The 17,784-nt window shown below is 43.8% G+C and overlaps 1 protein-coding gene across 6 annotated transcripts in view; it reads left to right on the plus strand.

Moving 5' to 3' along the window:
• The window catches only part of HYCC1 (hyccin PI4KA lipid kinase complex subunit 1), a 191,493-nt gene that overhangs the window by 104,267 nt on the left and 69,442 nt on the right, over positions 1-17,784 (plus strand). For all 6 annotated transcript variants that reach the window (XR_010177620.1, XM_063921716.1, XM_063921715.1 and 3 more), the window contains one exon: positions 16,323-16,403. Coding sequence is in view for 5 of the 6 variants with exons in the window: in XM_063921716.1 (XP_063777786.1) it covers positions 16,323-16,403 (81 nt within the window). In the remaining variant the exon portion in view is untranslated. The remainder of the gene's footprint in view (positions 1-16,322; positions 16,404-17,784) is intronic.

Below are 17,784 nucleotides of genomic sequence, written 5' to 3' on the forward strand. Positions count from 1 at the left end.
CCCTCCAGTCAGCTAACAGGAAGCTGGTCAGTTGAACATTAGGAAAAACGTTATATGGTCTCATGAATATCCAGGTCTGATGTAGATGGTATGCTCAGAATATGAGTCCATGGATTAATCATGTGTCAGTGGTTCAGGCTGGGTGTGCACTTGTGTGGGGAATATTTTCTTGGCACATTAGTTTAACTAATACCATCTGAACATTCTTTAAATGCCACATGCTCCCGGAGAGTTGTTGCTGCCCATAAGTGTCCTTTTATGACCACAGTCTACCCATCTTCTAATGGCTACTTCCAGTAGGATAACGTGCCATGTCACAAAGCACAGAAGTGTGCCACAGACTTTTCCACAGCCATGATGAGTTCAGTATACTTCACCAGCCTCCACTGTCACCTGACCTCAATCCACCTTTGCGTGTATCTATAGGTCCTTGTCAACTAAGGAATTTTTCTAGCATTCGGCCTTGTTGAATTTATGCCAGGCTCTTCTGGAAGTAAAAGGATGTTCTGCCCATTATTAGAAAGAAGTATCTAACACTGGCCACTGAGTATGTGTATATAATATGACCACCCCCTTCAGTTACTATGAGGTCATCTGCTAAAGGAAAATACAGATGTTTTAAACTGTATTAGTAATTATGCTTTAAATTACGATAATAAGTGCTATACGTGTATATGTATAAATGGATGTGTCTAATATACACACGTGAACATATTTGTTAGTACACTTCCATGAAAAAAATAACCCATGTTTTTCACTGAAATAACTTGACAAATGACATAAGGAATTGGCATCCAGCATTGTTTATTCCATATGTAATAGAAATCAGACATTGCATTAGATTTTTTGATTCAACAGAATATTTTAAGTAATTAAACAAATGAAAATGGCAGGGACAAAAATGATGGGCCCGTTAACCTAATATTATTTTTGTACAATCTTTAGAGACAGTCACTGCAATTGAGTGCTGTAACTCTCAATGAAACTTCTGTAGCGGTCAGGTAGTTTGGGCCACTCTTCCTTAGCAACTGCTCCAGCTGCCTCAGCTTTGATGGGGTGCCTTCTCCAGACTGCATGTTTCAGCTCTTAATATTTCACTGTGCCCTGCACAGATTCAAGGCACCAAGTGTAAGATGCAGCAAAGCAGCCCCAAAACATAACCAAGCCTCCTCCATGTTTCGCAGTAGGTATGGTGTTCATTTCTTTTACAGCTACATTATTTCATCTGTGAAACTTTAGCTAATGTGACTTGCCAGAAAGCTCCAGGTTTGAGGCCTCTTTTCAAAGGACATTCTACTAGATGGACAGTGTCAATGTGCATGTTACAAAACTCTAATTTGGATTTATTTTTTTGGGCGTGGAGTCCCCCTGAATCTTTTTGCATGAAGCCCACTGTTGCTAAAAAAAAAAGCAGCAGATGGTACGATTAAATAGTGATATACCTGGAGTTCACCTTGTATGTCTTTTTTAGAAGTTTTCTTTTAGCTCTCTTTTTTTTTTTTTTTTTTTTAATAACCACTCTCACTATTTTGTTTTTTAATCTGGGGTCAAATATCCTCTTGTAGTCACGTCCAGAGAGATTAGCTACAGTCCCATAAACTTTAAACTTTTTAATAGTATGTGCGACACTAGTAACAAGTAGAGATGAGCAGGTTCGGATTTACTCGGTTCTTTATGCCAGAATTATCGCCATTTCTTATTTTCTGGATATTTCTTATTGGCTAACCAAAACACGACGTCCGATAACCAATAAGGAGATTCGGATAAATCCGAGTAAAACCGAACCCGCTCATCTCTAGTCACAAGAAATATCAAGCTGCTTGGCTATGTGCTTAAAATCTTCACCTTGTACGTGCTTATCTAGAATTTTTTTATGTTCTGTTCTCTTCAGACAACGCTCTTCTTTGCTTTCTCTGGGTCATTTTCAGTGTGGTGCACATGATGATACCACACGGCATAGTGACTACTTTTCTTCATTTAAATATGCTTAAGACTGATTAGAAGATTGGATACGTGCGATGCTTTGAAATATTTCCATCATCCAATTGTTTATGATCTCTTATAGGAGGTACTAACAATTCTGTCCAGGCCATTTTAGAATATCTTTGGAGAATAAGCAATTACTTATGTTTCACAATTTCTTTGCTTTATTCTATGAAATAGCAAAGGCATGCAGGTATACATGACACAGTTGCTTTTAATTTTATCACTTTTCAGGTGGAATAAGGCATTGTTTTAATGAGCTGTAATGCTCAGTACACACTGATGTGTGTACCTGGCAAGCTATACACTTGCCGATGTCTGCTGCGAAGGAGAGACTGGAAGAGGAGTGGGGCCATGATGCGTTCGGCAGCAGGGCATTGCTGGTGACACCCTCAGATTACCCTGCATGTACAGCCATCTGGGGATGTCTTTAATGACCCGTGGGAGCGTGCATGGCTACTTATCTAGTTAGTGTGTACACACTGGACAATTTTCACAATGTGTTGCTCCGATCCATCGAAATCGGCCACATCATTAACAATGTCATGTAGTGTGTACATGGCATTACAGTGCCAACAAATTTGTATGTATGTGTGTGTATAGTTGCAAGAAAAAGTATGTGAACCCTTTGGAATTTCCTGGATCTGTGCATAAATTGGTCATAAAATGTGTTCTGATCTTCATCTAAGTCACAACAATAGACAAAAGCAGCCTGCTGAAACTAATACCACACAAACAATATGTTCTCATGTATTTATTGAACATACCATGTAAACATTCACAGTACAGGGTTGACAAAGTATGTGAACCCCTAGGCTAATGAATTCTTCAAGAGCTAATTTGAGTCAGGAGTCAGCCAACCTGGCGTCCAATCAATGAGACGAGTTTGGAGGTGTTGGTTAAAGCTGCCCTGCCCTATAAAAACCACACACCAGTTTTGAGTTTGCAATTCTCAAGAAGCATTGCCTGTTGTGAACCATGTCTTGCAGAAAAGAGCTCTCAGAAGACCTACGATTAAGAATTGTTGAATTGCATAAAGCTGGAAAGGGTTACAAAAGTATCTCTATAAGCCTTGATGTTCATCAGTCTACGGTAAGACAAATTGTCTATAAATGGAGAAATTTCAGCACTGTTGCTACTCTCCCTAGGAGTGGGCGTCCTGTAAAGATGACTGCAAGAGCACAGCGCAGAATGCTCAGGGAGGTGAAGAAGAATCCTAGAGTGTCAGCTAAAGCCTTACAGAAATTTCTGGCATATGCTAACATCTCTGACGAATCTACCATACGTAAAACACTGAACAAGAATGGAGTTCATGGGAGGATACCACGGAGGAAGCCACTGCTGTCCAAAAAAAAAAATTGCTGCACGTTTGACGTTTGCAAAAGAGCACCTGAATGTTCCACAGCACTACTGGCAAAATAGTCTGTGGACAGATGACACCAAAGTTGAGTTGTTTGGAAGAAACGCACAACACGATGTGTGGAGAAAAAAAGGCACAGCACACCAACATCAAAACCTCATCCCAACTGTGAAGTATGGTGGAGGGGGCATCATGGTTTGTGGCTACTTTGCTGCCTCAAGGCCTGGACAGATTCCTATCATCGCCGGAAAAATTAATTCCCAAGTTTAAGACCTTTTGCTGGAGAACTTAAGGGCCATCTGTCCACCAATTGAAGCTCAACAGAAGATGGGTGATGCAACAGGACAACAACCCAAAGCACAGAAGTAGATCAACAACAGAATGGCTTCAACAGAAGAAAATACACCTTCTGGAGTGGCCCAGTCAGAGTCCTGACCTCAACCTAATTGAGATGCTGTGGCATGACCTAGAGAGCGATTCACACCAGACAACCCAAGAATATTGCTGAACTGAAACAGTTTTGTAAAGAGGAATGGTCCAAAATTCCCCCTGACCGTTGTGCAGGTCTGATATGAAACATGTGGTTGAGGTTATTGCTGCCAAAGAAGGGTCAACCAGTTATTAAATCCAAGGGTTCACATACTTTGTCCACCCTGCACTGTGAATGTTTACATGGTGTGTTCAGTAAAAACATGAGAACATATAATTGTTTGTGTGGTATTAGTTTCAGCAGACTGTGTTTGTCTATTGTTGTGACTTAGATGAAGATCAGAAAACATTTTATGACCAATTTATGCACAAATCCAGGAAATTCCAAAGGGTTCACATACTTTTTCTTGCAACTGTATGTACATTTATATATTGTACTTTACAAGTATTACGTTTAGATGGCATTGGTTTATACATGTACATATTTGGTAATGAGGCAATTGGTAACATCTGACACAAGGCAAACATTTGTGTTTTTACATACCCAGACAAAATGATCCTCCTTAACTTGCGAAGTCCTAAAATGTATTGATTTTTGTGACAAATAACACAACAGATTTTACTTTCAGTGCTTATTCCATAAAAAATAAGTCTACATAAAGAAGTTATGTGGGAAAGTGCAGCCTAGCTGCCTCCATATCCATAAGCAAGACATATTGGTCCAGGGACAGCTAATAGAATGCCCATTAATATTTCATTAGGAAGGGGTATTGCCACTATGTAAAAGTGGAAACTTTGCTAGTTTGGTCTGTGGCATTCAGATTGGTAACCACTTACCATGGAGAGGAGGCTTCTACAGTCACTTCAAAGACTGATGCTTCTCATCCTGGGAAGGGTTCTAAAATTTGAAGTATGTTTTTCTTTAGTGTGCAAGATTATTTACAAATAGAGAACATGGGCTTTACCTCCCAGGTGTGGGTGCCCCTCAAAGATCAGACCATTTGGTGCTGTTAGAAATTGCAAAGAACCCAACAGCTAAATCCAGTTTCTCTTTCATCCTAGAGGATTCTGGGAATCCATTTAGTACCATGGGGTATAGATGGGTCCACTAGGAGCCATGGGCACTTTAAGAATTTGATAGTGCGTGCTGGCTCCTCCCTCTATGCCCTTTCTACCAGACCCAGTTTAGAAAATGTGCCCGGAGGAGCCGGTCACGTCACTGGAAGCTCCTGGAGAGTTCTCTGCTTTTCCTTTATCTGTTTGTTGATTTCAGGCAGGACTGGGTGGCACCAGCCTGCCTGCTTCGTGGGACTTGGGGGGGGGTGGTGTAGGTAAACGGCCAACCCTCTTGAAGGGTTAATAGTCCCATTTCCCGCTGCCAGGACACTAGCTCCTGAGGGAACTATTCGCAAGCTCCACCACGGTGAGCGTACATTCCCGCAGCACGCCGCCACCCCTAACAGAGCCAGAAGAGTGGTGAGGACTAAGCCGGTGTCCCGGTTAGCGGGTCGCCGGCCATTATGGCGGCATGAGGGTACGAAGACGTATGGCTTCTACATGGGGTGGCTGGGTCTCCAGACTCAGTACACAGTGCAGATGCACAGCTTCTGAGGGGGCGAACGGAGTCTTAGTACACAGTACCTACACTGGCAAACACAGACTTAAAAGGGATTTGACTCCATTTTAAGCACTAGATTACCTCAGCCAGTATTAAAAAAAAAAAAAAGCTGAAAGACCACACGCCATTTAGGGGGGGGGCTTCACTATGAGCGTATCCAGCAGCTCACCAGCACCATTTTCCCTCTCCAGAGGACACAGACGCTGAGTGACAGGGACGCGCAGCTCCTCTGGAGTGACTCCAGATTACCTCAGCGGTACCAGGGGATCATAGCAGGGGGGGGGGAGCGATTATTAGTGTACTGAATACCCAGTCTGGGTACTTAGTCTGCAACCCGGCTAAGCTTGGCATTAGCGGTAAGGGCGCTGTGTGCCGGCTCCATACGATGTGTCTCCCTGGAAGGGCTCGTTGTGGGTTCATTGTGCTTTTAACCTTTTTGTGTGTGTGTGTGTGTGTGTGTGTGTGCTGTCACATTTTACAATGTCAGGCAAAGAGTGTGTTTCATGTAAAGCAGAGCGTTCCTCTTCCCCAGGGGGCTCATTACTGTGTACTCAGTGTAGTGCACCTTCCCAGGCTAGTGGGGCTGAGCCAGCATTGCTGGATTCCATTAAAGGAATGATTTCCAATATTTGTACTAAATTGTCCCGCAGTGTGAAAGAGACTCAATATTTAACAGTCTATGGATGAGTTTATGTACAGAAACTCGGTCCCCAAACCAGCATTTCAGACCCCTGCCATTTGACCGCAAAAACGTACTCTGGCCCATATCCTGCAGTCTGACTCGGATGATGAAGGGTCAGACATGGATGAGGGGGAGGTAGACTCGCAGGTGGGGGAGGCTACTCTGTCACAGAGAATAGAGGCTCTCATAGGGGCTATCAGAGACGTCCTACAGATCCCTGATAAGGTAACAGAGGAGTGTGAGGAATCTTATTTTAATGTAAAAAAGAAATCTTCAGTCACTTTTCCTGTGTCAAAGGAACTTAATACCCTATTTGAAGAGCCGTGGGTTAATCCTGATAGGAAATTTCAAATCCCTAAGAGGTTACTCTCATCCTTTCCTTTTCCTCCGGAGGATAGGGAAAAAATGGGAAAATCCACCGATGGTAGATGCATCAGTATCCAGGCTGTCACGAAAAATAGTATTGCCTGTCCCTGGTGCAGCCTCCCTGAAAGACTCAGCTGATCGTAGAATTGAGACCACACTCAAATCCTTGTATACACTGCAGGAGTGGCCCAGAGAACCACTATAGCATGTGGGTGGATTACTAAAGCCATTGCTAAATGGTCAGGTAACCTAATTGAGGGGTTAGATTCCTTACCTCGGGGGGAGATTATTTTACTCCTGCAACATATACAAGACTCTGCAAATTTTATGGTGGAAGCCATAAAAGAAATAGGCTTGCTTAATGCATGCACCACTACAATGGCAGTGTCAGCACGCAGGGGCTTATGGCTACGCCAGTGGACTGCTGATGCAGGCTCTAGGAAAGGCGTGGCAGGACTACCATCCACAGGAGAGGCCTTATTTGGAGGTGAACTAGATAAATGGATCTCCACAGCTACTGCGGGTAAGTCTACATATCTTCCTTACGCAGCTCCCCCAACTAGGAAGGCTTACTCAGCTTCAGATTTACAGTCCTTTCGGACGGCCAAGTTTAAGGACAGAACCAGAGGTTCTTCTCCAGCCACCAGAAGCACTAGAGGTAAACCACGCAAACCAACAACTGCCGGTACTCAGGAACAGAGTTCAAGCTCTGCTTCCTCCAAGCCTTAAGCATTATTATTATTATTATTACATTTTATTTATAGGGCGCCACAAGTGTTTCGCAGCGCCGTACAAAGGTGGACCAAGATTCCTGGAAGACTGGCGGGTGGGAGCCCGACTAAAATTCTTCAGTCACATCTGGACACATTCGTGCCAGGATCCCTGGGTCATAATTTTGAACCTCAAGTCATTGAACCTGTACTTACAAGTGTTCAAATTCAAGATGGAGTCTCTGAGGGCGGTGATCTCAGGTCTGGAGGAGGGGGAATTCCTAGTGTCTCTGGATATCAAGGGTGCGTACCTTCACATTCTGATCTGGCCGCCTCATCGGGCTTATCTACGGTTTGCACTGCAGGACTGTCGCTACCAGTTCCACGCCCTGCCATTTGGTCTCTCCAAGGCACCAAGGGTATTCACCATGGTGATGGCAGAGATGGTGTTTCTCCTCCGCAGACTGGGAGTGAACATAATTCCGTACCTGGACGATCTTATGATAAAGGTGCCGTCCAGGGAAAGGTTGTTGGACAGCATTGGTCTCTCAACCAGACTACTCCGGGATCACTGGTAAACCTTCCAAAATCTCACCTAGAGCCAACATGGAGGTTTCCATTCCTGGAAATGATACTGGATTCTGAACCTTCCAAATTCTCACTTAGAGCCAACATTGTGGCTTCCATTCCCGGGAATGATACCTGAGTCGCAGAAAGTGTTCCTTCCGTTGGAAAAAGCATTGGTAATCCAGTCGATGGTTCGAGATGTCCTGATGCCAACCCGGATATCTGTGCATTCGCCTTCTGGGGAAAATGGTAGCCTCTTACAAGGCACTTCAGTACAGAAGGTTTCACGCAAGACCCTTTCAGCTCAACCTGTTGGACAAATGGTCCGGATTGCATCTTCACACGTACCAGAGGATCCGTCTGTCGCCAAAAGACACGATTTCTCTTCTATGGTGGCTTCAGACTTCTCACCTAATCGAGGGTCGACGGTTCGGGATTCAGAATTGGATTCTGCTGACCAGATATAAGCCTCCGAGGTTGGGGTGCAGTCACCCAGGGGGTGCAGTTTCAGGGAAGATGGTCAAGTCAGGAAGTCATCCTTCCAATCAACTTTGTGGAACTCAGGGCTATATACAACGCCTTTCCTTCTGCAGGCCTCATATCTTCTTCAAGATCAGGCCATTCAGGTCCAGTCGGACAATGTGACGGCAGTGACATAAACCGACAGGGTGGAACGAAAAGCAGAGCAGCAATGTCAGAGGTGTCAAGAATTCTCCTCTGGGCAGAAAAACACGCTGTGGCATTGTCAGTGGTCTTCATTCTGGGAGTAGACAACTGGGAAGCCGATTTCCTCAGCAGACATGCCCTGCACCCGGGGGAGTGGGGCCTTCATCCGGAGGTGTTCAGGTGCTTGACACGTCGGTGGGGATATCCACAAATCGACATGATGGCCTCTCGTCCCAACAAGAAGCTCAAGCGGTTTTGTTCCAGGTCGAGAGACCGTCAGGCAGTGGCAGCAGACGCTCTGACGACTCCATGGGTCTATCAGATGGTGTACGCGTTTCCTCCATTCCCTCTGAACCCAAGAATTCTAAAAAGAATAAAAAGGGAAATGGTTCAAGCAATTCTCAGTGCTCCGGACTGGCCAAGCAGGGCCTGGTACGCGGACCTTCAGGAGATGCTCCTCGAAGATCCGTTGCCTCTTCGAGAGGATCTTCTGCAACAGGGCCCGTTCGTCTATCAAGACTTACCGCGGCTACGTTTAACAGCATGGAAGTTGAACGGCTGATTCTAACCAGGAGAGGGATCCCTGACAAGGTTATCCCGACTATGATCCAAGCCAGGAAGGGGGTAACGTCTAAACATTACCACCATATTTGGAAGAAATGCTTCTCTTGGTGTGAGAGCAGACAATATTCTGCAGTGGAATTTTAACTGGGACGTTTCCTGCTTTTTCTGCAGTCAGGTGTGGATGTGGGCCTACGTCTGGGCTCCATAAAAGTCCAGATTTCGGCCTTGTCCATTTTCTTTCAGAAACTATTAGTTTCTCTCCCTGAGGTCCAGACGTTCTTGAAAGGTGTTTAGCACATCCAACCTCCCTTTGTGCCTCCCACGGCACCTTGGGATCTTAATTTGGTGCTGCAGTTTCTCCAGTCGGGCTGGTTTGAACCGTTAGAGTAGGTAGATGTAACATATCTTACGTGGAAGACCGTGACACTGTTGGCCTTGGCTTCAGCAAGACGTGTGTCGGAGCTGGGGGCGTTGTCTCACAAGAGCCCCTGCTTAATTTTCCATGAGGACAGAGCTGAACTCGTAACTCGTCAGCAATTTCTTCCTAAAGTGGTGTCTGCGTTTCACATCAACCAACCTATTGTGGTTCCAGTTGTCACTGACACCTCTGCTACTTCAAAGTCTTTGGATGTTTTAAGGGCTTTGGTATATGTAAAACGAACGGCTTGACACAGAAAATCAGACTCTGTTTGTTCTTTATGATCCCAATAAGATTGGGTGTCCTGCTTCAAAGCAGTCCATTGCGCGCTGGATCAGGCTCCCTATAGAGCATGCTTATTCCACGGCAGGATTGCCGGTTCCAAAATCTGTACATGCCCACTCTACTAAGTTGGTGGATTCGTCTTGGTCGGTTGCCCGGGGTGTCTCGGCTTTACAGCTCTGCCGAGCAGCTACTTGGTCAGGTTCGAACATGCTTGCTAAGTTTTACAAGTTCGATACTTTGGCCTCTGAGGACCTACAGTTTGGTCAGTCGGTTCTGCAGGAACCTCTGCACTCTCCCTCCCGGTTTGGGAGCTTTGGTACTTCCTCATGGTACTAAATTGATTCCCAGTATCCTGTAGGATGGAAGAGAAAATAGGGTTTTAATTACCTACCGGTAAATCCTTTTCTCGTAGTCCGCAGAGTATACTGGGCGCCCGCCCAGTGCTTCGTACTTCCCCCACTGTTACTTGGTTAAGTATTGTTGTTTGGTTCAGCTGTTGCTGTTCCTGGTTTCAAGTTTGGTTAGCATGGCTTTCCTCTTGTTTTATGTGTGCTGGTTCGGAATCTCACCACCATCCTTTTATATCCTTCTCTCAAAGTATGTCCGTCTCCTCGGGCACAGTTTCCTAGACTGGGTCTGGTAGGAGGGGCATAGAGGGAGGAGCCAGCACACACTATCAAATTTTTAAAGTGCCCATGGCTCCTAGTGGACCTGTCTATACCCCATGGTACTAAATGGATTCCCAGTATCTTCTACTGACTACGAGAATTTTAATTTACCGGAAGGTAATTTAAAATCCTATTTTCTACTGGCCTCTGGCAACATTTAAATGTTAATGTTCATGACTTGCCCATCAGAAAATCTGTGCGCACGTACTGTATGAGTCTTGGAAAGGTAGCCAGGTGAAATCCCTTTATCAAACAAAAAAAGACCCTTTGCAGTACTGCTTAGGATTGCAGAGTTTCCTCTGAACAAACACAAGACTTCTGCACCAATCACCTCTAGACTGACGAGTCCAAACAGTTATTTGGTGTTTATGAACTTTTCCACATTTAAAGAAAATAACCAAGTGCTATATGTCCCCTCGAAAACTTAGTGCATACCGTAGATTATCATGATGAAAGGGTGACTTATTTGTGTTTGTTTTGCAGCTATAGAACCTGAATGTTCTTTAAATTCACCATGAATTCCTTTTTTATATGTAAGAATTCATTGTAATTACGTGAAAAAAATAAAAAAGTAGAAAATGTGTTTTGGGGTAATTTTAAGGAGCATTTACATTAAAAAAAAAAAAAAAAAAAGATTAAAAAGCAATTATTTTTCATTTAAATAAATACTTAAAATTTGGGATGCATACAAAATGAAAGTTGATTTGGGGGTAATTTTTTGGGGGGTAATTTGGGCCATTTTTTAAATTCAATAATGACGTCATTATTGTCCCAATGAAGCTAATTGAGAACATCCAAATGCCTTTTATCCCTTTTCACACCAAAATCATGGGTCTGACCTGGGATTTGGAACATTGGGGCAGATGTATTAAGCCTGGAGTAGTGAAAAAGCAATGATAAGTGCAAGGTGATAACGCGCCAGCCAATCGGCTCCAATATGTAAATTGACAGGAGCTGATTGGCTGGTGGATTATCACCTTCCACTTAGAACTGCTTTATCACTTCTCCAGGCTTAATACATCTGCCCCTTTGTTCCATTCCGGGACAGACCCCGATCATACAGCGGCTCCAATTCGGAGTATTGCAGTGGTTCTCAAACTCTGCCCTCAGGACCCCACGCAATTCATGTTTTCCAGGTCATCTAGCAGGTACACAGGTGTATTCCATACTGTGATGCATTTTAAAAAAATCCACAGGTAGAGCTATTTCACTTGTGACTTTGTGAGGAGACCTGGAAGACATGAACCGTTTGGGGTCCTGAGGACTGAGTTTGAGAACCTGTGTGTTATTGGAAATGGCACAATCTCCAAGCTCAGGGAATCCTGCTCTACTTATGCAAGTCTAATGACCTGGGTTATCTGTTCACACTGCCCTGGGTTGGGTTTTTGTTTGAGGAACCCTTTCACACCGTGTTGTGACCTTGGTTAACTCGGCAATAACCCAGGTTGAAGCGGCAGCGTGAAAGGGGTATTAGTCATGGGAAGAGGGGAGGGGGTGGATGGCAGTGTCCATCTTTACATGACGATAAAGATTCCCATAGCTTTTCACACCCTCAGGGGTGGTGCGCACAAAAAAACAATGAAATATCCTCATTCTAAGTATACTAATGTGCTGCAAAGTATAGCAACTATTAGGGACTTGCCCGACTAATGAGGTCACCTGGACGCGGTGGGCAAGCCGTTACTTATGGCCGTAACTATGCGAAGAACCTCGCTTAAAATGCAAAATTTTATTGCAATGATTATTATTAATAAATTGGTAATGTTTGATTTGTGCACCTGCAACCTTTTTCTTTTGTATGCAGTTTTACATGAAAGGTCTCCGCAGGGTCGCACCTCTCATTACCGGTGTGCACCCCAGGACCCCTCCCCTGTATAAGTATAGCAACTTATCAGATTTACATTTTCCAGGTTTATTTTTGAAAATGAAAGCATGCATTTGAGTGCTGTTGAATAATACAGTACATTGCAGTATGCTTCTGATTTAGTCTCTGTATTTACTATTGGCTTAGCTGCATTGCCATTAATGGAAATTGGAGATAAATTGTACCTGCAAAATGAGACATTCTAGTTAGTATGTGGTAAGCTGTAATGAACCATAATTATGAATCCCATTGTTGGATTGTGCTTGGAGGAGTTTCTGGTGGGAGAGGTATAGGAGTCATCAGCTATAAGTATATGTTGCGATTAATGATTGGGATTCCCTGCAGAGCAGCACATTGTCTTTTGTCTGTGAGCGCTGTTTTTTCCAGTGTTGGATGAATGGAATATTTTTATCTTCATGAAGATATTGATGGAACAGTCCAAAGATTTTATGATGACCCTTGTGTCAATGACATTGCAACTTTTTTTTTTATTTTTTTAAGAACTTCACATTCTAAAAATGTTCCCTGTCGCTCCCTACATTTGTTACTGTTAAGGAAAATATCTTCCCCATATCTACCACAAATACAGTCATATATTGATGAAAGGATTGTATTATATAGCGGGCACAGGGGGCTGAACTGCAGTCTGTGGCATTCTCAGCTTGTCTTTAGTACATGCTGCAAAGTGTTGAGGCAACAAAACAGCATTTAAATATCATCTCTGCACTAATTCTGGCAGCATGCAGATTTGATTGGTCAATCTGGTTTATTTGAATTAATCAGACATTGCAGGCAGTGGTGCCAAGAGGAGAGGGTACTAATTACCTGAGCCCAGTTCTAATGGAGGAGCCCCGGTCCCACACCCCTCCATACCTGGCAGCAGCTGCAGCTTTTCTTCTCAGCCGTGCTGGGTTGCAGTGTGGCCAGAGAGGCGCTTAAAATCCTATTTTTTTTAATAAGGGTACATGAACACGCCTCCTGTGATTTGGCCATGCCCCCTGAAAAGTACCTGGGGCTCTGCCAGGATTTCTTCTGCCCTGTTTGCAGGATGTGTGGTCCTGTCCTGTGTTTAAAAGTTTTTAAAACCCTGGTGGAATGTAAAAACAGGTTGTTCTTTGACCCCATGAGTCAAGTGTGAGATAACTGGTCAACTTATAAATGGTAAGTACTGATGTGGCTAGCTTTACTGTCCATCACATTATTTCATTTCACAGTCCAAAAACCTACTTGTGGGTTTATTGACTGCCAAAAAAAACAAAACAAAATGGACCCCACATTGTTTGATTGCGAGAGGGAATTTAGACCATGGTTTCCCAACTCTAATTCCAAGGGCATCCTAACAGTGCATAATTCACATACCTTACTGAAGCACAGGCAAATACATTACTGACCGACACAGTTTAAAAGATCCCAGGTGATACTAATTTATTTCACTTGTGATTCTGTAGTGAGATATGTAAAACATGCATTGTAGGTTCCCTGGGGGCTGGATTTCAGAAACACTGATTTCAGGCCTTGCAGCATGCTCTGCTCCTGGACCACAGTTTAGAAACCTATTTGTCATCAGTAAACAACTAGTTAAAACCCAGGTGACTCAAATCATGTAGGGTCTTTGATTTAGACAGTATGTTCCAATGACCCCTTCCACAAAGTGAAGGCATGATTAAATATTCTCTATAGTACTGCTATATAATATGATGGTGCTATATACACAGTCATTTAATACATTCGTTGTTAGGCCTGAAGCCTTAATGAGATTTGTAGTAAACATAAGGTTTAATGGTCTCAAGGTGCGAGTCTGCTAAAGTTTTTGTAGTGGATGGGGGATGAAAGAGTGCTAACTAATCCTTTAGTTGAGGTTGGCTGAATTCTTCTGAAAACTAGAATTTCCATGCCGACCATCTTAATCTATATTGTACTGCCCTATAGTGGCAAGCTTAAGTATTTTTAAATCTGTCAGAGGATACAAATTAAAAACAGACGGCGGAGTTAGATTTTTAAGATGCAAATATAATTTGTCATCTCGACATGTTAACATTTTGAAGAAAAATGTAATACAAAATGAATCGCCATGTGAAAGAGACTCTGAATCATGCCTCAGGTGTGTTGGTATTGTATAACGTTTTATTTATGGACATAACTGTGTAGAGTTGGTCCTTATCTGCAACACCATCCATCCCTTATACTTGGAGAAGGGGCTAAAGCGTGAAGATAACAAAATAGTGATTATTACACACTATGCTACAGTGGACTGTGCCCCTAGTGCGACCGGTGAATCCTTCAGAGGATGATTCGGAGACCTGCTCTTCCTGTCCTTATTACTAGAACTGTGTTTGCATATAGTACAGTGATAAACGAAGCTGCACTTTTTCTTTCTACTTGTTCTAATTAATACACTCCCATATTATTGCATGCTCCGTTATGTCTGGTTGAAGATGCCGTTGCACCCCCAGTCCGTAGCTAGCCTTTTTGTTTAGAGCGGAAGTGCCAGAGGAGACGATCCTGGCTTTGTATGAGTGCAGGGATCCTGCTTCTGGCTGGAACTTCTCATCAAACTATTAGGCAAAGGACATGATTTACAAATTTATCTTTGCTGTGTAAGAGCCTTGTTTCCGACTATACAGAATGCAAGGGAGACTTGTTTCCATAGCCTGTCTGTACTGTTCGCATTCTTTAACGCATGAGAAATAGGTCATGCCATGTTCTAACACTGCATCACAATAGAAGAGCACAAGGGTGGCAAAAAGTCCAGGAGAAACTATTCCTCTTCTATTAAATGTTGTCAGGAGGTGGTCCTCTGTGTCTTCACTTGTGGCCCCATCTCCTTTCTGCTGTTTATAGCGTGTAACGCTAATTTAAAAAGCCTTCTGATGCTTTATTACACATAAGTGTCTTTTCCATTGATGAAATGTACTAATGTAACCTACTATTTAGATTAAGAATAGCATGTGGTCCTTTTGAAAGTTTAAAGGCCTTCGCTATGGATTACCAGCGGGCAGGATGCCGGCTGTCAAAGTCCCGACTGCGGCATCCCGCCCGCCAGAATGCCGGCAGCAGGGAGAGCGCTAAAAGTCCCCTTGCAGGCTTGCTGTGTTCGCCACACCGAGGGCTCTGTGGCTCTTGTGCTCGCCACAGGATCTATTCCCACTCTATGGGTTTCGTGGACACCCACGAGTGGGAATAGCCCTGTTGCACCAGGATTCCGGCAGGCGTCTGTATCCTGACTACCGGTCTCTTGACAGCCGGTAAATTAAGCGCATCACGTTTAGAGGGCCGTGAGATGTATCAGATTGCTTATCCTTGTTTTAGAAACATAAGACCTTATTCAGGTTGGATAACAATTTGGCGCAGTAAGTGCGAACGCCTCTGCCTATCAATCAGACAGAGGCGTTTGCGGGGCTGTATGGGGGCGGCAATTCTCCGTTTCCTAGGCGGAGATGGAGCATTGCGGGGGCGTGGTGTGAGCGTGATCCGGGCGGCTGCATGCAACATGCAGCCACTCCTATCCCAAAGATGACGGGGGCCCTCCTGCCGTCGCAGCCACCGCAATTTCAGCGTGGTCGCAGAGGGGGGGGGGGGGGGGGCGGAAGTTAGCATGATGGCCAGCCTTGTCCAGCAATGGACATATACTAGACCATTAAGTATAGGAGCTGACCAAACGGATGAGGAAATAAGTAAATACACAGTTATAATAGCCGTGCTTCTATACACTGCACTGTGATGATGTTCACTGCATGTATTCTGCAGATTGACAGTTAGGGCGCTGAAGGTTTTGATCAAATGAAACGATAACTCAGTGTTGAACAATAATCTTTCAGAACGGTTATTCGTTGGCCAGATGTGTATATGGCTAGCTTTAGTTTGTGTGACCACCTGTAACTTAGGTTAATAGGTTGCTTAAGGCAAGCCATATAAGTGACTGACGGATATGCAAGAAAGACCTAATTGTTACACCAAAGCAATAAAACACAATTGTTACCATAAATAAGACCACTTCTAAATTTATACAGTATAGAAAATATGATTTTAATTTTGGTATCCATTTAAAGCCAAGAGACCCAACAGAGTTGATATATCAAATTATGCTGTACTTGTTGGGTACTGTTGTAATAAGGTAGTTCTAAAAATGTTCTTCCCCTCAGGAAATTATGGATGAAGAAGGGCACAACAGAGTTTTGTCATTTACAATCCCATCCTTATCGAAGCCATCTGTATACCATGAGGTAGGAAATGGCTGCTGTTGTATTTACTGTTTATGTGCTTGCTGATCTCCAGGTGTAATTTGTATATAGACAATGAAGTAATTTTCTGTTCAGTGATTCTGCCGACTGAACATAATGCGTGTATGATAATGCCATCCCATGTATATGGGGCTCGGTGGAAGAGCTTAATCATGGTAACCTCTGGGGGTGGGGCTAGCAGGATTGTCCATGTACATAACTTTCAGGGTCTATTATTTCCCATTGTTATACTTGCTTATCTAAGCAAATCACATTTGTGTGTTTATACAATGCATATGGAAAGTATTCACAGCGCTTCACTTTTTCCACATTTTGTTATGTTACAGCCGTATTCCAAAATGGAATAAATTCATTTTTTCTTTCAAAATTCTACACACTACCCCATAGTAACAAAGTGAAAAAAGTTTTTGGGAGATTTATAAAAAATAAAAAAATAAAATCACATGTACATACTGTAAGTATTCACAGCCTTTGCACAATACTTTGGTGATGCACCTTTGGCAGCAATTACAGCCTCAAGTCTTTTTGAATATGATGCCACAAGCTTGGCACACCTGTCTTTGGGCAGTTTCACCCATTACTCTTTGCAGCACCTCTCAAGCTCCATCAGGTTGGATGGGAAGCGTCGGTGCACATCCATATTCAGATCTCTCTAGAAATGTTCAATCAGATTCAAGTCTGGGCCACTCCAGGACATTAAGAGTTATCCTGAAGCCACTCCTTTGATATCTTGGCTGTGTGCTTAGGGTCGTTGTCCTGCTGAAAGATGAACAGTCGCCCCAGTCTGAGGTCAAACGCGCTCTGGAGCAGGGTTTCATCCAGGATGTTTCTGTACATTGCTGCATTTATCTTTTCCTCTATCTTGACTAGTCTCTCAGTTTTTGCCGCTTAAAAACATCCCCACAGCAGGATGCTGCCACCACCATGCTTCACTGCTGGTATTGACCTGGTGATGAGCGGTGCCTGGTTTCCTCCAAACATGACGCCTGGCATTCACTCCAGAGAGTTAAATCTTTGTTTCACCAGACCAAAGAATTTGGTTTCTCATGGTCTGAGAGTCCTTCAGGTGCATTTTGGCAAACTCCAGGCGGGCTGCCATGTGCTTTCTACTAAGGAGTGGCTTCCGTCTGGCCACTCTACCATACAGGCCTGATCGGTGGATTGCTGCAGAGATGTCCTTCTGGAAGGTTCTCCTCTCCACAGAGGAATGCTGTAGCTCTGACAGAGTGACCATTGGGTTCTTGGTCACCTCCCTGACTAGGGCCCTTCTTCCCCGATCGCTCCGTTTAGACGGCCGGCCAGCTCTAGGAAGAGTGCTCGTGGTGCCAAACCTCTTCCATTTATGGATGATGGAGGCTACTGT

Source organism: Pseudophryne corroboree, chromosome 5, assembly GCF_028390025.1.
Source record: "Pseudophryne corroboree isolate aPseCor3 chromosome 5, aPseCor3.hap2, whole genome shotgun sequence".
NCBI classification, from domain to species: Eukaryota; Metazoa; Chordata; class Amphibia; order Anura; family Myobatrachidae; genus Pseudophryne; species Pseudophryne corroboree.